Source organism: Lampris incognitus, chromosome 1 (assembly GCF_029633865.1).
Source record: "Lampris incognitus isolate fLamInc1 chromosome 1, fLamInc1.hap2, whole genome shotgun sequence".
Lineage (NCBI taxonomy): Eukaryota > Metazoa > Chordata > Actinopteri > Lampriformes > Lampridae > Lampris > Lampris incognitus.
The window spans coordinates 53695844-53719091 of NC_079211.1; the positions used below are offsets into that span (position 1 = coordinate 53695844).

Here is a 23248-nt window from a genome sequence, read left to right on the forward strand (position 1 = left end):
CTAAGACACATACACACAGGACACATGCGAGTAGAAAAGAGTAAACAAAGAGCTAGAGACATTCTATTTTGGCCTGGCATGAATGCACAGATAGAATATGTAGTGGGGAGATGTCCCATATGCATAGAGCGCTGCAGCTCAAACACAAAAGAACCAATGATCTCACATCACATTCCTGAGAGGCCATGGCAGGTTGTAGGTACGGACTTGTTCACCTCTGAAGGGCAAGACTACATGGTAGTTGTAGATTACTACAGTAGATACTTTGAGATTGAAAGAATACATCACACTACTTCGTCTGTAGTCATCCACAAAATGAAAGCCATATTTGCTAGACAAGGAATACCTGAGAGAGTTATCAGTGATAATGGCCCTTGTTACAGTTCCAGGGAGTTCAAGAGCTTTGCAGAAGCATGGGAGTTTAACCACATCACTTCTAGCCCCCACTATGCACAGAGTAATGGCCTTGTGGAGAGAACTGTCCAGACAGCCAAGATGATACTGGACAAAGCCAGAGCAGAAAGAAAGGATCCATACCTCAGTTTGCTGGAGTACCGCAACACTCCAGTCGATGGCCTGCAGCCACCAGCCCAGCTGCTAATGAGTCGACGACTGAGGTCAGCACTTCCCACCACAGGTAAACAACTCCAGCCACAAGTTGTCTGTCAAAAGGCTGTGCATGCCAGGAGAGTACAGCATCAGCACAGACAGAAGCAATACTATGAGTTCAGTGCAAGACCACTGTCAACACTAAAGTGTGGTGACACAGTCCACATCCAACAGCCAAACGGATGTTGGAAACCTGCCACTGTGACGGAGCCTGCAGCCACAGAGAGATCCTACAACGTCCACACTGATGAGGGTCAAGCCTATCATCGCAATTGTCGTCACCTGCTACAGCCAAAGGACAACACTACACACACAAGCTGTGAATTACAACCAGAACCAAATGATGGTACAGAACAAGGGACGTCAACGCCGGACACTACATCTTCATACACATACACTACCAGGTTTGGACGTGCAGTTAAACCAAGAAAGGTCCTTGACCTGTAAATGTAAAGGGTGTAGGCGGATCACTGCCCTATGGACATTTGTCCAAAAAAAACCCAAAAAACAAGTAATGATAATCATGTGTTGAACGTTACATTTTCTGAATTGCACTGAACATGCCAAATGCAAGAGTTAAAGTTTACTATTACCTGCTTATCGTGCTTATGTTGCATTTTGAATTGCACTGACCGTACTGAAGGCAAGATTTGAATACGATACTTGCCTCTTTATCCTACCTACTTACCTGAAGGGTATACTTCGTTCGAGTGTTCTGTTTATCATATGCTAAAAATTAGCAGTTACTATGTTTTCACTGTAGCCTTGAAATATTTAGTGTTTTAAAAAATGAGCACGTTTAGAATAATGCACTTACGTCATAAAATGGTTTACTCACTGGGGCAGTAGAAATGTGATTGATGCCAAATGTGTTGTATGTTATGAAGGCATTTTATTTTAAGAAGGGAGACGTATTCCTGCAACCTATCATGTTACAGTTGATAGGACAGGATATGACATATGACGTACGCTTGATAGGACAGGATATGACATATGACGTACGGAGGTACTGGAGGTCAGAGATGTCATGGGGATGCCCCGATGGAGTTCATTAAAGACAAACAATTTGAGTAAACTACCTCATTCATTATACCGTATCAATGAATATGACACATACTGCTGAGAATTAATGCGCCGTGTCTTTATGAACAAGTAAGCCGGGTACCTGAACACCGAACCCTGCCTAGTGTTTGTCTTACTGTGCAGATTTAACCGCAGTGCTCATTATCATGACTTGCTTTCTCTCTTTCATGAAGTAAAATGTCTTTTCCTTGTGTCCAACATGACATGACGGCTCAAGCGATGTTCTGGAAAGAGAGGATGACCACAAGGGTGATGATTATGAAGATGATGATCAGAGCCTATTGCAGAGGACACCCCCCCCCCAAAAAAAGAAAAAGACTGCAGTTGTTCTTGATGAGGATGCAGTAAAAGGTTTGAGACGTAGGCTACATCAGATGTTAAATGTGTTTGAATGAATCAGGCCTCGCAATAAGATTTGATTTGTACTGCCATCTGAGATTTTCTATGTGGGAAAGCTCTAGGCAGCAATGGAGCGGAACCAATCAGTTTTTTTTTACTCTCACTATCGACTCTGTGCATAACTGTAGTCCACTGACTTCCGGTTTCTACTGCAGCGGTCATACCAGTTTCCTGTATGTTGGCGCGTGCTATTGACAACGGCATATTTTTGGCGATGCCTGCAAGATTTACCATGGATAAATGTCCACCACACGCACACAACTGTCCACACACTTCCACCTGCACCTGCTTCCAGCCAGCGGGTGAGAGGAATCAAGTTCCGTCCCCCATTGTGAGGACGGACAGACGGACGGAGTTGATAGATATATTGACGTGTTTGCTTTTCCCCACATAAAACCCCCTTTCTTACAGTGAGGTGTGACACACTGGGGCGTCTTGCTTTCAGTGAATTTCCTCTTCAAATGTATTCTCACAGGAATGTAGTGCAGCTAATTCAGGGGGGCAGCCGGGACGCTAGGATTCGAACCGCCGATCCCCATGTTGGTAGGCAACGGAATAGACCGCTACGCCACCCGGACGCCCCCCCCCCCCCCACAAACGTTTTTAATCACATTGTTGACCAATTTAGTTATAATTTTGTTCCCTTAGCCATCACTTCACTAAATAGACTAGGACGCTAACCATACATAACTACTACACTGTACAACACTCACAGATACGAGACCAGGCAGGAGTCTCCGTGGACTATGATGTTGTGGATGACATTGTGATCTGTAGCGAGAGTAGGGTGCAGGTGAAGGAGAGCCTGGGGAGGTGGAGGTATGCACTGGAGAGAAGAGGAATGAAGGTCAGTAGGAGCAAGACGGAATACCTATGCGTGAATGAGAGGGAGGACAGTGGAATGGTGAGGGTGCAAGGAGTGGAGGTGACGAATGCATACGAGTTTAAATACTTGGGGTCAACTGTCCAAAGTAACGGGGAGCGCAGGAGAGAGGTGAAGAAGAGAGGGCAGGCAGGGTGGAGTGGGTGGAGAAGAGAGAGCAGGCAGGGTGGAGTGGGTGAAGAAGAGAGAGCAGGCAGGGTATAGAGTGGGTGAAGAAGAGAGTGCAGGCAGGGTGGAGTGAGTGAAGAAGAGAGTGCAGGCAGGGTGGAGTGGGTGGAGAAGAGTGCAGGCAGGGTGGAGTGGGTGGAGAAGAGAGTGCAGGCAGGGTGGAGTGGGTGAAGAAGAGAGTGCAGGCAGGGTGGAGTGGGTGAAGAAGAGAGTGCAGGCAGGGTGGAGTGGGTGGAGGAGTGCAGGCAGGGTGGAGTGGGTGAAGAAGAGAGCAGGCAGGGTAGAGTGGGTGAAGAAGAGAGTGCAGGCAGGGTGGAGTGGGTGAAGAAGAGAGAGCAGGCAGGGTGGAGTGGGTGAAGAAGAGAGTGCAGGGAGGGTGGAGTGGGTGAAGATGAGAGAGCAGGCAGGGTGGAGTGGGTGAAGAAGAGAGTGCAGGCAGGGTGGAGTGGGTGAAGAAGAGAGTGCAGGCAGGGTGGAGTGGGTGAAGAAGAGAGTGCAGGCAGGGTGGAGTGGGTGAAGAAGAGAGAGCAGGCAGGGTGGAGTGGGTGAAGAAGAGAGTGCAGGCAGGGTGGAGTGGGTGAAGAAGAGTGCAGGCAGGGTGGAGTGGGTGAAGAAGAGAGTGCAGGCAGGGTGGAGTGGGTGAAGAAGAGAGTGCAGGCAGGGTGGAGTGGGTGAAGAAGAGAGAGCAGGCAGGGTGGAGTGGGTGGAGAAGAGAGAGCAGGCAGGGTGGAGTGGGTGAAGAAGAGAGAGCAGGCAGGGTGGAATGGGTGGAGAAGAGAGTGCAGGCAGGGTGGAGTGGGTGAAGAAGAGAGAGCAGGCAGGGTAGAGTGGGTGAAGAAGAGAATGCAGGCAGGGTAGAGTGGGTGAAGAAGAGAATGCAGGCAGGGTGGAGTGGGTGAAGAAGAGAGTGCAGGCAGGGTGGAGTGGGTGAAGAAGAGAGTGCAGGCAGGGTGGAGTGGGTGAAGAAGAGTGCAGGCAGGGTGGAGTGGGTGGAGAAGAGAGTGCAGGCAGGGTGGAGTGGGTGGAGAAGAGAGTGCAGGCAGGGTGGAGTGGGTGAAGAAGAAAGTGCAGGCAGGGTGGAGTGGGTGAAGAACAGAGTGCAGGCAGGGTGGAGTGGGTGAAGAAGAGAGAGCAGGCAGGGTGGAGTGGGTGAAGAAGAGAGTGCAGGCAGGGTGGAGTGGGTGAAGAAGAGAGTGCAGGCAGGGTGGAGTGGGTGAAGAACAGAGTGCAGGCAGGGTGGAGTGGGTGAAGAAGAGAGAGCAGGCAGGGTGGAGTGGGTGAAGAAGAGAGTGCAGGCAGGGTGGAGTGGGTGAAGAAGAGAGAGCACGCAGGGTGGAGTGGGTGAAGAAGAGAGAGCAGGCAGGGTGGAGTGGGTGAAGAAGAGAGTGCAGGCAGGGTGGAGTGGGTGGAGAAGAGAGTGCAGGCAGGGTGGAGTGGGCGAAGAAGAGACAGCAGGCAGGGTAGAGTGGGTGAAGAGAGTGCAGGCAGGGTGGAGTGGGTGGAGAAGAGAGTGCAGGCAGGGTGGAGTGGGTGGAGAAGAGTGTCAGGAGTGATGTGTGACAGAAGGGTACCAGCAAGAGTTAAAGGGAAGGTTTACAAGATGGTAGTGAGACCAGCTATGTTGTATGGTTTGGAGACAGTGGCCCTGATGAAAAGACAGGAGGTGGAGCTGGAGGTGGCAGAGGTGAAGATGCTAAGAATTTTCACTGGGAGTGATGAAGGACAGGATTAGGAACGAGTATATTAGAGGGACAGCTCAGGTTGGACGGTTTGGAGACAAAGCAAGAGAGGCAAGATTGAGATGGCTTGGACATGTGTGGAGGAGAGATGCTGGGTATATTGGGAGAAGGATGCTGAATATGGAGCTGCCAGGGAAGAGGAGAAGAGGAAGGCCAAAGAGGAGGTTTATGGATGTGGTGAGGGAGGACATGCAGGTGGCTGGTGTGACAGAGGAAGATGCAGAGGGCAGGAAGAGATGGAAACAGATGATCCGCTGTGGCGCCCCCTAGCGAGGGCAGCCGGAAGCGGTGGTAGATTGTAGAACACGTGGCATGTGTGGTTCAGTTTTATATATTGTCTTGTTGAATGTTGCCCATCAAATGCCCTTTAGGGGTTGTAATAAAATCTTTAATAGTTTTTTAAGAAGACCCCCGCCCCACAAATGATGTTTTCAGGGGCATGTGAGCTTCCAGGTGGTGCAGCTCCAGACCGCGCTCCACATAAACACAACAGCTAGAAGATAACGCCACTGCTTTTACAAAACCAAATGACAAACGACACAGCCTGTTCAGGTTTTTATAATCACGTTTTTATTTTTGTATTAATTTTGTTGACTCGTTGTCTTTGTATTATACAGTTTATGATATAGTAAATAGTAATTACACACAAGAGGCTTTACAAGTATCACCTACTCGTCTCCCCCACAACATGCATCAAGTGTGCATGTGCACACACTCATCCTCTCAAGCACACACACACACACATTCCTTTACACATGCGCACTGGGACAAAAATCCCTTGCACTTAACAAAAACAAAAAAAGATAAAAATGTAAAATGCTTTTACGACCAAACCCCAGTTTGCCTTCTTCCGTCACCACCGCATCCACCTGCTTCACATAAATGAGTATGACACTAATGTTTAACAAAATTAGAAAAAGGAAACAAAACAGAAGCATGAAATTAGAAATAAAGGCAGCTAAGAAGTGGGCGGTGGCTCTGGAGGCATGGCGGGCTAACTCAAAGGCCAGAACGAGTCTCCGATCGCCTGACAGAAACGGGATCTGAACGCAACAGAGACACAAAGTATGGTGAAGTGCTTCCAATGCCCCTTTCCCACGACATGGTACCGGCTCGACTGGACTGGACTCGCAGAGTGTTGTTCTCCATCACCGTAGCAGTACTCCTCAGTGTAGCTGGTCTGCATTGACTTTGGTACCCGTGCCAGTTTCTTTGGAACCTGGACAAAGGCGGTACCCGAAAAGTGGTAACAGTTACCAACATGCCGGTACTTTCCAGGAATAGAAAAGGAACAAGTCGAGTGGAGCTGGTACCATGTAGTGGAAAAGGGGCATCAGTAAGAGAGCAAGGTGCTGCCATCAGCAGGCCGTTGTGCTGTGGGTCTGTAGACAGTGTTCCATGGAAACGATGGAGCTATAGTTAACCTCTATGTAGCATGAGGAAGACTCACCGTGCTACGGTCCTCATGAGGATCTGTCTGAACTGGTTCCTCCAGTCGGCATAACCGAGTACATGAATGAATACGAGACGGTACGCATTACGCTGACAGGATCTGGAGGCAACACAAACTAGTTCCAAATAAGAAAAAAACAAAGGACACTCAGCAAGTTTTATGGCACAAATGACCACACTAGGGGGAAGGGTGCATTATGGGAAGTAGCTGTTGTGAGGTCAGGGTGAAAAGCCGACAGTCCTAACAACCTGTGTAAGGCTTTTAGTCACAGGAACCTTCTCTAAAGTCATCGATGTCTTCACTGTTCTGGTGTGGGGGAGGTGTACCCCCACATGTGGACATATTCCAACCCCCCCCCAAATTACTGACCCTCGTGTACGCAGATGGGCGGGGCTAGTCGCTGATTGGCATATTTTTAAACAACACAGAGTTTTTATCTGTTATGCCGGTGACTTGAGCAGAGAGCTACAGCGATGTCTGCATGATGAGGAGAATCTATATACTAGAAATGTAGTGCGGGAAGGGGGTGAGGAGGAGAATTTATATACTAGAAATGTAGTCGGGAAGGAGGTGAAGAGGAGAATCTATATACTAGAGATATTGGGGGGAAGGGGGTGAGGAGGAGAATCTATATACTAGAGATATAGGGGGGAAGGGGGTGAGGAGGAGAATCTATATACTAGAGATATGGGGGGAAGGGGGTGAGGAGGAGAATCTATATACTAGAGATATGGGGGGAAGGGGGTGAGGAGCAGAATCTATATGCTAGAGATATGGGGGGGAAGGGGGTGAAGAGGAGAATCTATATACTAGAGATATAGTGGGGAAGGGTGTGATGAGATTCTACATACTAGAGATGTGGGGGAAGGGGGTGAGGAGGAGAACGTATATACTAGAGATATAGTGGGGGAAGGGGGTGATGAGGAGAATGTATATACTAGAGATGTAGTGGGGGAAGGGGGTGATGATCTATATACTAGAGATGTAGTGGGGGAAGGGGGTGAAGAGGAGAATCTATATAGTAGAGATGTAGTGGGGGAAGGGGGTGATGAGGAGAATCTATATACTAGAGATGTAGTGGGGGAAGGGGGTGATAAGGAGAATCTATATACTATAGTGGGTGAAGGGGGTGAGGAGGAGAATCTATATACCAGAGACGTGGGGGAGGGGGGGGTTGCTGAGCTCTTTGTGACTGCATCATGAAGAAACAAGGGTGTAAGCTAAGTGTGTGCACTAATACGGAGCCATGTGAACTACTGGGCCTTGGTCATGGCAGTAGTAGTTGAGTCTTTAATTTTGCATTAGAACAAACCCTCAGTCGGTCGTTGCCACACCGTACGTACAAACCCACACACACACACACACACGCACACACACACACGTTCAATCCCTTGATTCCCTCCCAAAGCATCGTCACAAACACACACACATGCAAACACACAGGCGATCACTCTTGGCTCTCCTCCGTGCGCCACTTTAAGAAGTCCTCTTTCCTCGCGTCCGGTTTGATCTGGTTGCGCATGCCGCCCAGCAGGTTGGAGGTGGCCTCGGAGGCCACGATCAGGGGACGGACCACGGTGGGTGGGATCTGTCGCAGAACGCCGCCCACGGCACCTGGAATACCCTTCTGCTCGTGGCCGCGGGACGCCACGTCGCACAGGGTCTGAGCGGTGTCGATCACCCCCTGCGGAAGCACAAAGGAGGCCACAGGTGTGAGCGAGGGAGTAAGAAGCACGCCACGGAAACATGGAGGTGTGACACCGACGGGGAGTAACTGCTGGTTTCTGGACTTTGCTTCGGGTTCCAGCAAGGTCGCCTATCCCCTTCCCTCCCTCCTGACAGGGTAGGGGAGGTTAGAACACCCACCTCGCGGACGGTGTCGTAGGCCTTGACCACACCTTCGCGGAGGTCGGCGGGTTGGGGAGCTCTGCGGGGCCGGCTGGAGGGGGGCTGGCCCTCTGTGATGGCGTAGCGCGTGAGGGGCGGCGTGGGAGACAGGATGTCGTACACAGTCTCTGCTGTGGCCTGCAGGGGCAGCAGAGGGACACCCAACGTTAACCACGTACGTGTGTGTGTGTGTGTGTATATAGTAAGAGACGATCTGCCGTCACACCAGCCTCATTTTGATGTACAGGACACAGCTGTGAAAGCGCACAACTGAACTCTGATCCACACACACGTTTGTGCTTTCATAGTGTATTAAAATGAAGCCCTTACGTGCTTTCTGAAAGAGCTGATAGGAACACGAGTGTTACCTCCCTCTCACCTCACTCCGTTGCACTGGACTTTGTGCTCAGCTAGTGCTTCTCCACAACCGTACTAACCAGACAAACACGAGGAAGTGCCGTTTGTTTGAGGCACTGTGGAGGGACTGTGCACCAATGCCCCTTTTCCACTGCAGGCACAGCTCAGCATTTTCGCTTTTTACCGATTTTCACCAAAAAATACCCAGATTTCTTAAAAGGAGCAGATTGGTTTAAACTGATTTTCACCCGGATTCTATGTTTCCACGGATCCAAAGGTTGTTCCTGTTCGTGTGAGGTTATGTAACAGTGTCCTCTTGTGGCGAAATTTGGCATGCGGGATGGCTTTGGAAAATAAAAACCGAAAATGCTGAGCCTTGACTACATGGTACCGGCTCAACTCGACTCAACTCACTTCTGTGTCGTTTTCCATTACCGTAACAGTACCCCCTCAGTGTAGCTGGTTGTCAGAGCGACGCCTGGTTTTCGATTTCAAAATGTACTTTTAAGATAACGCCGCTTCGACCGCTTCGGTATTTAAAAATGCCGGGTGAAATCCCATGTGCGCATGGATGATGCGGTGACACGTTTCTCTGACCAATCAAGAGAGCTGCATTGATTTCAGTACCCGCTCCGGTGTTTCTGGAACCTCGACAAAGGCGGTACCAGAAAAGTGGTAATGGTTACCAAAATGCCGGTTCCTTCCAGTGATGAAAAATGAAAAAAGGGCGAGTCAAGTCGAGCCAGTACTGTGTAGTGGAAAAGGGGCTATGTGTAGCAGGACTGACAGACAGCACTATGAATAACTCTGTTACCCCATCCCTAACTGATCCACCTGACGGTCTGATGTGACAGCATCTGTATCATTCCTTTTTTTGGGGGGGGGGGGTTTCCCCCCCAATTGTATCCAGCCAATTACCCCACTCTTCCAAGCTGTCCCGGTCGCTGCTCCACCCCCTCTGCCGATCCGGGGAGGGCTGCAGACTACCACATGCCTCCTCCCATACATGTGGAGTCGCCAGCCGCTGACAGTGAGGAGTTTCACCAGGGGGACGTAGCGTGTGGGAGGATCACGCTATTCCCCCCAGTCCCCCCCCCCGAACAGGCGCCCTGACCAACCAGAGGAGGCGCTAGTGCAGCGACCAGGACACGTACCCATATCCGGCTTCCCACCGCAGAAACGTCCGACCAAGCCGGAGGTCTCTATCACTCCTGTGCAACCAACAAGTAATCCCTGTAAAACCCCGTGTCAGAAACCACTACTTATCAGGAGTGCACATGCTGAGTGAGACAGAAACTTGAAGATTTTATCATGACTTTTACCATTTCTGAAATGTCTGTGACACATTTTAAGCCATTATGAACTTTCATAACAAGCATGATTTTCTTCCCTGAAATAAAAATGAAATTGCATCATCGGGGTTCAAACATGTGACTGACTGGACGGTCCAGTGCTACATGTGTAAGGCTTTAGTTTAAAGCATGCAGCTCCTCTCCAAGGTGCCCCTAGCTGGTGGGGGTCTAACCAGTCACTTCGTGAGCAGTACCTGTATGGCCTGCACCAGCCTGTTGCTAAGCTCCAGAGCAGCCGAGGCTGTAGAGGTGCCGAAGGACGCTGCCCCCCTCTGGAGGCCTCGGATAATGCGTCCATCTTTCCTGTACTGCTCTATGGGCATCCAGAACAGATCCCTCACTCCGTGAACTAAAGGGAAATGAATAACAAGGAAGAAGAGGATGGGGAACAACAGACAAGGGAAGGAAGCATGAAATGAGAGAATCAAGGCGGAGATGTCAAGGTCACTCGTCACATGTAAGCACATGTTGGGAGTTTCAGTTCGTTTTGGTCACGACTCAAGGAAACCTTCACTCACACAGCTGAACGACAGAGTGCATGGGGCCCAAACCTCCCAGAATTCCCGGCAGCTGGTTCTTTCTGATGTCAGACAGCCATTCTGTAACAGCATACTGGATCACCTTGTCTACACCGAGAAGACTGGGTGGGACAGGATAGGGAAGGAGCAGGAAGTCAATAGAGAAAGTCCTCCACTTATCATTCCTGTAATCCCAACAATATCTTTACAAATCCCAACATATAACAACGTCATTCAGGGCCAACTCTCTGGGCCCAGGATTTCCAGTATCACTTCTCAGGATCTTTGTACCGATCGAGTGTTGTGTAGGTAGTACTGATCAAGTGTTGTGTTGGTACCCGTGTCTGCAGCAGAGTCTCTTCAGCTTCAGCTCGGAGCAGTTCAGCTGGGCCAGGCCAATCAGAATCCCTGCAAACGTTCCCTAAAGAAAAGTTCATGTCAAAGGGTAAAAAGTGGAAACTTAATGTGCGCAACCAATTTTCTTATTTCATACACAGCAAAACGCCGTCACATATTTCCAGGTTTTCTGGTGAGTGTGATCCCTCCTCTCTCTCATCCATCCATCCATTATCTGAACCGCTTATCCTGCTCTCAGGGTCGCGGGGATGCTGGAGCCTATCCCAGCAGTCATTGGGCGGCAGGCGGGGAGACACCCTAGACAGGCCATCACAGCCCCACCCCCCCCACCCACACACACACACACACACACCTAGGGACAATTCAGTATGGCCGATTCACCTGACCTACAAGTCTTTGGACTGTGGGAGGAAACCGGAGCCCCCGGAGGAAACCCACACAGACACGGGGAGAACATGCAAACTCCACACAGAGTACGACCCGGGACGACCCCCCAAGGTTGGACTACCCGGGGCTCGAACCCAGGACCTTCTTGCTGTGAGGCGACTGCACTAACCACTGCGCCACCATGCCACCTCTCACCCATTCAGTCTATCACCAAGTCATTATTTCAAACTTAATTCATATCACATATTCAGAACATTAAAACTGAACTGCAACTCACGGTAACATGAGAACACGTCAGTAGTCATTAACCACACAGTTAATAATGGTGTTACTAATGTTAAGGAAATGGTAATGTTAGGTAATACTAGATAAATGCTAATAATAACATTTACCTAGGACAGTATGTATGTGTGTGTGTGTGTGTGTGAGAACATGAAACCTGGTTAAGGGATAAGCTGAATGCATGTCTGTAGGCCTGAACGAGAGCGGGCTGATGGGTAGTGTTGGGGTGCAGCTCACCTGCTCAATGGCAACGTGTTTGCCGTGGTAGTCCAACCAGATAGGCACTTCAGAGGTAAACCGAAACTCCCTGGAAGAAGAAGTGAATTCCATACAACTAATGACTATTTCCTGTTATTCCTCTAGCTTTTATTTTTCCCCCAGCAGGGTTGGCTGATGTTACTTCTTATAAGCTATGCCTCGCCTTCATATCTGCGACCCTGCCGCCACCACGGTGTCCATATAGTTCCATACACACAACCTGAATGGAGTTGTGGAGCGACTAAGCGGAGCAGCAACTGTGTGAGGACGCATTATGGGATGTTTCTTTTTGGTATTTCCCCCCTTTTTTCTCCCCAGTTGTATCGGGCCAATCACTCCACTCTTCTGAGCCACCCCGGTCGCTGCTCCACCCCCTCTGCTGATCCGGGGAGGGCTGCAGACTACCTCATGCCTCCTCCCATACATGTGGAGTCACCAGCCGCTTCTTTTCACCTGACAGGGAGGAGTTTCACCAGGGGGACGTAGCACGTGGGAGGATCACACTATTCCCCCCAAGTTCCCCCTCCCCCCGAACAGGTGCCCTGACCGACCAGATGAGGCGCTAGTGCAGCAACCAGGACACATACCCACATCCAGCTTCCCATCCGCAGACACGGCCAATTATGTCTGTAGGGACGCCCGACCAAGCCGGAGGTAACGCGGGGATTCAAACCGCCGATCCCCGTGTTGGTAGGCAACGGAATAGACCGCCACGCCACGCGGACACCGGAAGTATTTATGTTTTGTGTGAAAAAATACGGTTCTATGCGCACAGAGCTGCGACTAGTGCAATTTTGATTTCCCCCCGGCTCACGAGCAGTCAGTCACCCACCGCGTCGAGTTGGTTTGTGGCACTTTGGGGTGGGGGTGGGATGGAGAGCGGCAGATGTTTCCCCTTTTTTGATTGGTCACTTGAATACAGGCTGTGACTTGAGTGAGTGGCGGTTGGAACACAGCCATACTTGGCCCACTGGTTGGTGCAGATGGACTAGCGGCCTGCCAAAACCGCTACTGCCACTCATAACATGGCAGGTCAGGCAAGGTAATACCTTCATGGCCCTGTGTACTCCCACCACCTCTTATAGTGAACCATTTAACATGTTGCATTTCGGGTGTCCGGGTAGCGTAGCGGTCTACTCCATTGCCTGCCAACACGACAATCACACCAATCACCAGAATCTCCGTGTTACCTCCGGCTTGGTCGGGCGTCCCTACAGACACAATTGGCCGTGTCTGCAGGTGGGAAGCTGGATGAGGGTATGTGTCCTGGTCGCCGCACTAGCGCCTCCTCTGGTCGGTTGGGGCGCCTGTTCGGGGTGGGGGGTGGGGGGAACAGTGTGATCCTCCCACGTGTTACGTCCCCCAGGTGAAACTCCTCACTGTCAGGTGAATAGAAGCGGCTGGTGACTCCACATGAGTCAGAGGAGGCATGTGGTAGTCTGCAGCCCTCCTCGGATCAGCAGAGGGGGTGGAGCAGCGACCGAGACGGCTCGGAAGAGTGGGGTAATTGGCCAGATACAATTGGGGAGAAAAAGGGGGAAAATTAACAAAAAAAAGTTACATTTCACAGCTTCGAGTGCATGATATGATACACTGGTTTGGTGCACTAACATCACAGTGCCACTTGCAGGGTGTTTAATGGACCAATATAAAGCCGTACGCCACCCTGTGGGGTGAGGAGGGAGCGTTTCCTACCGGAAATAGATGGGCTGGTCAGACGAGGATGTGGAGCCAGCAGAGGAGGAGCTCTGCTCGCTGTAGGTGGTTTCAACAGAAGAGGTGAGGTCGGGTCCCAGGCCACCAGCTGACTCAGTCTCCTCAGAGGCCTTCTGGGAGGGCTCTGCCTTGGCTGGGAAAGCACGGGTGGACGGAAAACAGACAACAGACAACAGTGGATAAGACAGTAGAGCACAATGTAAGGACAGGCCACCTCCTCGACACAAAAATACAAGAGTCAGTCACTTCTCAGAGTCTTAAATCACGCCCCAAGACATGTAGGTCAGGTGACCCGGCCCTACTAAACTGTCCCTAGATGTGAAAATGTTGGCCCTGTGATGAACTGGCGGCCTGTCCAGGGTGTCTCCCCTCCTGCCGCCCAATGACTGCTGGGATGGGCTCCAGCATCCCATGACCCAATTGGGGTAAACGGCTTGGATAATGGATGGACAGATGGAATAACACCCTCATGCCAGAGAACAAGTCATTTCTAAAACAAACACTGCCCTAAAAACCGGAACCAAATGATACTGATGTCTGGTCAACCACTTGTTCAGTCCTCAGCGGTCCAGTGCAAAGCCAGGAGCCTCGCTGACATAAGTACCCTGCATGACTGACCTCACTGCTGTCTGACACACGAGCTCAGCAGCACGAGCAGCCCTTCACATAAAATGACTGGGACACGTGTTGGACTGGTTGGGAGAGAAGGCTCACCTTCAGCTGCTGGGTCTACAGGAAGGTAGGGGTTAACGGAGGAGGCCAGATTACTGAAGTAGTCCTTCAGGAAGAAAAGAGCATCCTGCAGGGAGAGAAACAGCAGGTTCATACACTGGCCTCCATTTTCATTTTTCTTATTATATATTTTTCTGCAATGGATAATTGTCCAAAGGAGTTGAATCAGGTGCAACTCGACTTGGTATATATCCGTGAAGATGTTTTGCCTCATCCAAGAGGCTTCCTCAGTTCGTGCCTTTCTGACTAGACCAAGCTAGTCTGAAAGGTCTAGTCAGAAAGGCACGAACTGAGGAAGCCTCTTGGATGAGAGGCAAAACGTCTTCATGGATATATACCAAGTCCAGTTGCACTTGATTCAACTCCTTTGGATAACCATGACCTGGATGAATGAGAACATTTACAGACAATGGATAATTGTCTTTTACAGAGAAGTTACGAAGGTAACCCTGGTTCTGTGAATTCCCGCATGACTGCCAGTGTCTCCTCGCAAATATTTTTTTCATCTTTTCTTTTGGATTTTTTCCTCCTTTTTTCACCCCAATTACATCCGGCCAATTACCCCACTCATCCCAGTCGCTGCTCCACCCCCTCTGCTGATCCAGGGAGGGCTGCAGACTACCACATGCGGAGTCGCCAGCCGCTTCTTTTCACCTGATGGTGAGGAGTTTCCCCAGGGGGATGTAGCGTGTGGGAGGATCACGCTATTCTCCCCAGTCCCCCCCCCCCCGAACAGGTGCCCCGACCGACCAGAGGAGGCGCTAGTGCAGCGGCCAAGACACATATCCACATCCGGCTTCCCACCTGCAGACACCCAACCAAGACGGAAGAAACACGGGAATTCGAACCGGTGATCCCCGTGTTGGTAGACATTTCCAAATATTTTATTGAAGAATAATAATTACATATTTTCAATCACACATATACAATTTACACTGTTGTATTTGCAAGATACAAAAACAGGAGAACACTCGCCTAAGAAGAGTATATGGGAGGAATAAAAACAGTAAAGTGAAGTGAAATAAAATAAATCGAATAGGACCCCCCAAGTGTGTTATCAGTATACTGATAATCCAGTAGGGTTCTACAACATGAATGAACTGGGTTATTAGTGTACTGATAATCCAGTTGGGTTCTACAACATGAATGAACTGGGTTCTACAACATGAATGAACTGGGTTCTACAAAAAGAATGTACTGGGTTCTACAACATGAATGAACTGGGTTCTGCAACATGGATTAACGGGTTCTTCAACATGAATGAACTGGGTTCTACAACATGAATGAACTGGGTTCTACAACATAAATGTACTGGGTTCTACAACATGAATGACCTGGGTTCTACAACATGACTGACCTGGGTTCTGCAGCATGAATGTACTGGGTTCTACAACATGAATGAACTGGGTTCTACAACATGAATGTACTGGGTTCTACAACATGAATGACCTGGGTTCTACAACATGACTGACCTGGGTTCTGCAGCATGAATGTACTGGGTTCTACAACATGAATGACTTGGGTTCTACAACATGAATGAACTGGGTTCTGCAACATGGATGAACGGGTTCTACAACATGAATGACCTGGGTTCTACAGCATTAACGACCTGGGTTCTACAGCATGAATGTACTGGGTTCTACAACATGAATGACCTGGGTTCTACAACATGAATGACCTGGGTTCTACAACATGAATGACCTGGGTTCAACCACAGTTGCTCGTGTTTAACCCCAGCAGTTGGTGGTACCTGGTCAATGTTGAGTCTTAGCGGAAGCAGGCTGACCCTGAGACAGCACTCCGGTCCACCAAGGCCAGACTCCGGACACAGCTGCAGAGCCTTCACCGTCAACTGAGACAGACAAACCACAGTCACTGTCTGATATTGTTGTCCCATCAACATTACACCCACCAAATAATACGTCTGTCATCATCTCAGAAGCTACGTCTACATGCCGAGCACGTCCTTATCGATGTCGTGAGAGAACCTGCTCCCCGTCTGATTCGTGCCTTTGTCCCCCTCTTTAAGATTTTGTGTTTGTGTAATAGTATGAAATAACCTCTCACCAGGATATTCACACTGACTGACTACAGACTGATGACTGATGGAGTGAACTGCGTGATTTCTGAGAAAATGAATCACAGCACGATCCTGTAGTTTCTGTCCTCACTTGCTTGGACTTGATCAAACCAAAAAAAAAAGAAAAAGAAAAAAAAAGAAGGTTGCTGGGTCAACCCGAGCTTGAAAATACCTCTTTGCATCTGTTTTGACCTGTCAGGTGGAGGAGGAGGAGGATTTACTACATCTGGTCACTTCACTTCAGATAAAGGTTACAAATGAAGCTGTGTGCAAAGACCCCTCCACCCCCCAATTTATCTGATATCTCAGCAGAATAAGTTAAAACAAAAAAGGCCTGGTGAGGACAGAGAAAAGCCCCCTCACCATGTTGGAGTGGGTACGGCGGGGCATGCTCTCGCTGGTGTAGAGGTAGAGGAACTTGTTGATCTGTGAGGACGCCAGCCGGTCTCGCACCTCCAGCTCCTGCACAATGAAAACCTGTCTGGAGAGAGGCTGTTCCCCACCCGGGCCAGCGGCTGCACCCGACCGAGCGCCGTCCCCCGCCGATATGTCACCCTCCTGCCCTGGTACCACCACTGTGTAGGACTCATGCTGGAAGGACACCTGGGGGAGAAACCGGGAGGGAAAAATCCTTCAGAGAGAGATGCTGAACCTGAGAATGACAGCGATACTCACCTGTATCATGCTATGATGCTACAGGCTGAGCAGGGCTTTTAAATAAACGTGCAAGGTTAAATACGATAAATAATATATGTAATAAAATGTAATAAGTATATATTTAATTATATATAATAATATATAAAAAATATAACAATCAAATTTAATAAATATATATTTAATTATAATATATAATAATAAAATAAAACAATAAATGAATAATTATAATATAATAAAATGAAAATGTAATTAATAAATAAACATTTAAATTTAATAAATATATATTTAATTACAATATAATATATATGTAATATATAATAAAATAAAAATTAAATAATAAAAAATTAAAATTAGTAATAATAATTTAAATAAATAAATAAATAAACAAATAATAAGAATGTTTCCAGAGTTAGGGCCGTGACACACCAGGCCAACGGTCGGCCAATGTCAGGCCGTGGGTGACCCTAGTTTTTGTGGTGTGTCCCACATCGTCGGGACTAGTCGGACCTGTCAGTAGCTGTTTGGCTGATTCAGCATGTTGAATCGGCGGAGCCCGTCGTGAGAGAGAGCCCTCTGATTGGCTGTTCAGCTTAGTGAATCAGTGCTAAGCTAGCGTATCAGGGCCATCGGCTGTAGTCTTTGCGGTGTGTTCAAGTGATACTTTTTGGCCCAGACGGCAGGCGATGTGAGGCGACGCAACGGTCGGCCTTCATCACTGCTAGTTGGTTTGGTGTGTCTGGGCCCTTAATCAGTCAGCCAGAATCACAGTTTGCACAAGTGATGAGTGTGGTACTGATGGTCCAGTGGAACGTCTTTTATTTCTGGTGATAGATCTGTCACCAGGGTATCATTTGGTGTCAGGTGTTTTCCAGATGTTGCAGCCTCTCCATGTAGAAAACGCTTTGCAACGAAACCATAAACTGTTATACCACATTAACCACACTGGTTCAATTCCTCTCAGCTCGGTAGCGCTGAGGGATTCTGCACAGTGTGCAGTACCATCAGCACAAGATGGTATACGTTAATCCTCAACTAAGGGTGTCAGGGAACCGTTGAGCCATCACACACCAACACACACACCTTGGTAAGCTGGATCTCCATGAGCAGCGTGTGCTGACGACCACTGCCTCCGGCCCAGCGCCAGGAGTTCTGGGGTCTGGAGGAACCCACGGAGCGGGATGGTGAACCACGCATGCCTGGCGGGACAGAGCGACTCCTGGTGGGGGTCAAATGAGAGGGGCAGAGAAGTGGGGAAAGCAGAGGAGACAGGGGGAGGGAAGTAGGGAGGGACATAAGATGAACTGAGGGAGGGAGGTCTTGAATAAAACTGAGACCACCAATACACAAAGTAGTATGGTAATTAATTTATGTTTCAGATAAAATCAGTCTCTCTGACTACGTTTGTACACTTTGGCACCGGACAATCCAGGCATGGGCAGCCATGTGCCACGGGGCACCAAGTGGATTTCCCAACAGGAGGTAATGACTAGTCTGTGTGACGGTGGGTAAGCAGCGGTATCAGCTAGCGTAGTGATTGATGGATCACTGTACAGGATCACTGCCCTCCAGGATTTCACGATCGTAACAATTAACGCAAATTCAGCCAGTCCCCGTGAATTCTGCGCCACCTTGCAGTTTTGTCCAATCACCGCAACTTTTCCGCAAATCTGATCGTAGTTTCCCGCGAGTTTCACCGATCACAGCAGTCCCCCGCGCAAACCGTTGAGCCACACGTCACCAAACTCACTTCCTGGTTTCTGATTGTGAAGACGCAGACACGTGCGCCACAAACATCTCACATTTACTTACTGAAATCACTGCCAGAGACCGTGCAGGGCAATTCCCTGATGCTCTGCACGGAAGCAGGGGGAAACTGTTTTGCAACACGTGCAACGTTGTGGTGGAACACAAACCAAAATCATCACTTGACTCACACTTTTCTACTGCAAGACACACCCAGAGAACGGCTGAAACGCGTGGACAACAGACAAGAAAAACCACCACGACAGAGGCTGCTGCATCCAGATCTACTGCATCCGGATCTACTGCACCCAGGTCTGCTGCATCCAGATCTACTGCACCCAGATCTGTTGCATCCGGGTCTACTGCATCCGGATCTACTGCATCCAGATCTGCTGCATCCGGATCTACTGCACCCAGATCTATTGCATCCAGGTATACTGCATCCAGATCTGCTGCATCCAGATCTATTGCATCCAGGTCTACTGCATCCGGATCTACTGCACCAAGATCTGCTGCATCCAGATCTACTACACCCAGATCTGTTGCACCCAGGTCTACTGCATCAGGATCTGCTGCATCCGGATCTACTGCACCCAGATCTATTGCATCCAGATCTCTTGCATCCAGACCTATTGCATCCAGATCTACTGCACCCAGATCTGCTGCACCCAGATCTGCTGCATCCAGATCTCTTGCATCCAGATCTATTACATCCAGGTCTACTGCATCTGGATCTACTGCACCCAGATCTGCTGCATCCAGATTTACTGCACCCAGATCTGTTGCACCCAGGTCTACTGCATCAGGATCTGCTGCATCCGGATCTACTGCACCCAGATCTATTGCATCCAGATCTCTTGCATCCAGATCTACTGCACCCAGATCTGTTGTATCCAGATCTGCTGCACCCAGATCTGCTGCATCTAGATCTGCTGCATCCAGATCTCTTGCATCCAGATCTACTGCATCCAGATCTATTACATCCAGGTCTACTGCATCTGGATCTACTGCACCCAGATCTGCTGCATCCAGATCTACTACACCCAGATCTGTTGCACCCAGGTCTACTGCATCAGGATCTGCTGCATCCGGATCTACTGTACCCGGATCTATTGCATCCAGATCTGCTGCATCCGGATCTACTGCACCCAGATCTGTTGTATCCAGATCTGCTGCATCCAGATCTCTGGCATCCAGATCTACTGCATCCAGATCTGTTGCATCCAGAGCTACTGAACCCAGATCTATTGCATCCAGATCTACTGCAAGCGCAGAAAGAATCAAGGTGAGGTAGATTCAGTATGCATGGTTAGTGGTGAGGCTGTGTGTACTTTAACTTTTAAGCCTGCTTGCTGCTTTGTAGAATACCCACTAGGTGCACTTCTTCATGTACAAATAAGGCACATTTTGTTAGAACTTTTGAAACCTGGAGCCTTTTCTGGTAAGGTTACTAGTAACAGAACGATGTGGTTTTACTCTGCCTGGAACGATTTATCTTCGATTTTTAATGAACTTTATTTCCTTGTAAAAAAAATAAAAATGGCTAAAAACATCCATTGCAAATTTTTTAGAAAAGATGCCATGAAATCAGCCATTTTAGGCTAGGCCGCAACAATCCCCCAAAAAAACCCTGCGAGATCCTGGAGGGACTGACTATGCCTGCATACAAATGGCACACGCCCCTTTTGCACTACATGGTACCGGCTCGACTCGACCTGACTCGCTTCTGTGTCGTTTTCTATAACCGTAACAGTACCCCCTCAGTGTAGCTGGTCGTCATAGCGATGCCTGGTTTTCCATTTCAAAATGTACTTTTAAGATAACGCTACTTCGACCGCTGCAGTATTTGAAAATGCCGGGTGATATCCCATGCACGCACTGATGACGCAGTGACACGTTTCTCTGACCAATCAGAGGTCTGCGTTGATTCTGATACCCGTTGCAGTTGTTTTGGAACCTCGACAAAGGTGGTACTGGAAAAGTGGTAACAGTTACCAAAATGCCGGTACTTTCCAGTATGGAAAACGAAAACGGGGCGAGTCCAGTCAAGTCGAGCCGCTACCATGTAGCGGAAAAGGGGCAATAGTTGCCCATGCCTGTGGTAATCCCTCCCATGTGTAGGTGTGCTTGTTTTACCTATTTGTATGCTGGGCATGTAAAGACAGGGGCTTGCCCCCAAAGTCTTTGCCCCCATAGAGGTGCCAGATGACGGAAACCTCTCGCAGCACCACCCTGTTCTGGGGCACGGGGAAGTGGCTAGGTGCCCTGAGCAGATCTGTGCTGCCACGCGGCCTGGAAAAGTGGCCATCCTTAACACGAATAGGTCCCTGGGCAAGCACCGTCACCACTGGCTCTCCATCTCTGGGCTGGAGGGGAAGAAAGGGAACACTGAGTACTCGGAGCACAACAATCACTTTGAGGATGAAGACTGAGTTTATTTCAACTGCAGAGGCAACACGCTAGCTAGCAGGGGACGGAGAACACAAATTAGACGAAAAGGTCGGTTTAAAGCAGTGCTTCTCCACGTTTTATTGGGTGAACTCTACCCTGCCAGCCTTCTTACCAACCTCAGTGGGAGAACAGTTGTAAATTAGGGCTATACAAGCAAATTTCCCCCGATTTGACTATATTACAAGTTATTTTTATTATAGCTATAGTTGCCCACCAACACGAGGATCGGCGGTTCGAATCCCCGTATTACCTCTGGCTTGGTTGGGCGTCCCCTACAGATTCAATTGGCCATGTCTGCAGGTGGGAAACCGGATGTGGGGTATGTGTCCTGGTCGCTGCACTAGCACCTCCTCAGGGGGGAGAGGGAACTGGGGGGAATAAGCGTGATCCTCCCACACGCTACGTCCCCCTGGTGAAACTCCTCACTGTCAGGTGAAAAGAAGCGGCTGGTGACTCCACATGTATGGGAGGAGACATGCGGTAGTCTGCAGCCCTCCCCGGATCGGCAGAGGGGGTGGAGCAGCGACCGGGATGGCTCAGAAGAGTGGGGTAATTGGCTAAGTACAATTGGAGAGAAAAGGGGGGGGGTTATAGTTACTATAGTTATTACTACCAGATATTACCAGTAAGAGTTATTTAGCAACCTTGAGATATTTCATCTAACTCTTTAAGCATGAAATAAAAACACAAGACCAGTGTGACCAATCTACAAGAGTAGATGTATATAGACTTATTTAAAGGTCAGTAACAACGATAGGAAACCAATGTCAGCTCAACACCTATACTCATACTGGTGAGTACCAGCCTCACTACAAGCATTGGTGAAATGAATGGCTGTTGTGAATGCCCCGTTTGCACCCCAACCACCCAACTTTCTGCCACTTTTCTCCCAGCACCCCTCATCATCCTCTGAACACCCGGTGCAGAGGCCCTCATTAAGAGACCCTCATTTAGAGGGAAGAGGAATCAGAAGAAAGGGAATCAGAAGAATATTATATAAGGTAGGAAACAGAATAAAGGAACAAAGTGGGCTAACAACTTAAAAGGGCTCACAGGGATTCCCATGCCAGGAGCCTCCAAGATGCAGAAGTCGTCATTGTCGGTGGAGCCCTCTGAGCCTTCCTCTGACATCATGTCTGCCTGTGCCTCAGTTGCTGTGGCCACTGGTCCATCAAACTCAGACTCCTCCTCCCGGTGCAGGATGGAGGATTGGCGTTTCTGTGCCTCGCCAGGAAACAGGTAGACAGAGACAGGTGAGCCCCGAGGTACTGTGGGAGAACCTGGATACACAAGGAAATGCCTGTAAATTGCTTGTATTTTTCAAAGGGACTCAAGACACCTCCTGGGTACATCAGGGGACTGAAAACCGGTTTATGTGAAAGACTGGCATTGTGTGTGAACCCAATATAACAAAGCAGGAATAAGGGTTTCACATAATATATATATATACACGTATCATTGTGGATGAGTGTGAAGACCCTGCTGTGTGTGAAATTGCACACTGTGTCCATAAAGAGGGTAGCTACGACTGCTTTTGTGACACCGGTTATGTCTATGACAATGAAACCAACAGCCGCCAAGGTACGCAAACACACACACACACGTGCACACACACAAAGAGTTTCATAAGCAGTGACTGAACTGCTTTAGCCTCAGCAGGAGCTGATGCAGCTGTGTTGTGAAGTCAGAAAAGGAATGCTGGAGACATCTGAAATCATGGAAGTAGGTCAACTGTCACATGTATCGGGCCTCGTCTCAATGCCTAGCGAGTAACCCCAAGGGTAAGAAACTTCAACCGACCCTGTGCTCCCCCTTATGATTGTATGTAATAGGGCTGAACAATACATCATTTCAGAATGGACATTACAGCATACACGTGCTGTGGTCACATTGTAGAGGATGTTATGTACGGCAAAGGGGTCCATTAGTCCTGTTAGGCTAAAACTCTTATTGCTTGATTGAAAATGAAATCTAGCCAGTCTGTTTTTTTTATGCCTACTCTTGAAGAAAAATACTCTAGCACATCTGACATATAGTATAATTTAGCCTGATTTAATGACTTCTTGGACAACTGCCTTGTTTCCCCCTCTAAAATCCCCCTTGTCATTGCTGGAGTAATACATGCTTTACAAATGCT

General features: G+C 48.9%; 1 protein-coding gene across 2 annotated transcripts in view; it reads right to left on the bottom strand.

Annotated features, from left to right (window-relative positions):
- Nucleotides 1-5434: 5434 nt before the first annotated feature.
- Nucleotides 5435-23248, bottom strand: part of atg2a (autophagy related 2A) — an 88436-nt gene continuing 70622 nt past the window's right edge. The window contains exons 30-42 of one of the 2 annotated variants that reach the window (XM_056283868.1): nt 22165-22391; nt 20797-21026; nt 17998-18133; nt 16624-16863; nt 15931-16032; nt 14163-14247; nt 13428-13581; nt 11712-11781; nt 10787-10869; nt 10449-10570; nt 10125-10279; nt 8201-8359; nt 5435-8018 (exon numbers count right to left, since the gene is read on the bottom strand). In XM_056283868.1, coding sequence (XP_056139843.1) covers nt 7782-8018; nt 8201-8359; nt 10125-10279; nt 10449-10570; nt 10787-10869; nt 11712-11781; nt 13428-13581; nt 14163-14247; nt 15931-16032; nt 16624-16863; nt 17998-18133; nt 20797-21026; nt 22165-22391 — 2000 coding nt within the window. In that variant the 3' untranslated portion in view covers nt 5435-7781. Of the gene's footprint in view, nt 8019-8200; nt 8360-10124; nt 10280-10448; nt 10571-10786; nt 10870-11711; nt 11782-13427; nt 13582-14162; nt 14248-15930; nt 16033-16334; nt 16453-16623; nt 16864-17997; nt 18134-20796; nt 21027-22164; nt 22392-23248 lie in introns of those variants that run through there. The other variant, XM_056283876.1, reaches the window with a different exon arrangement.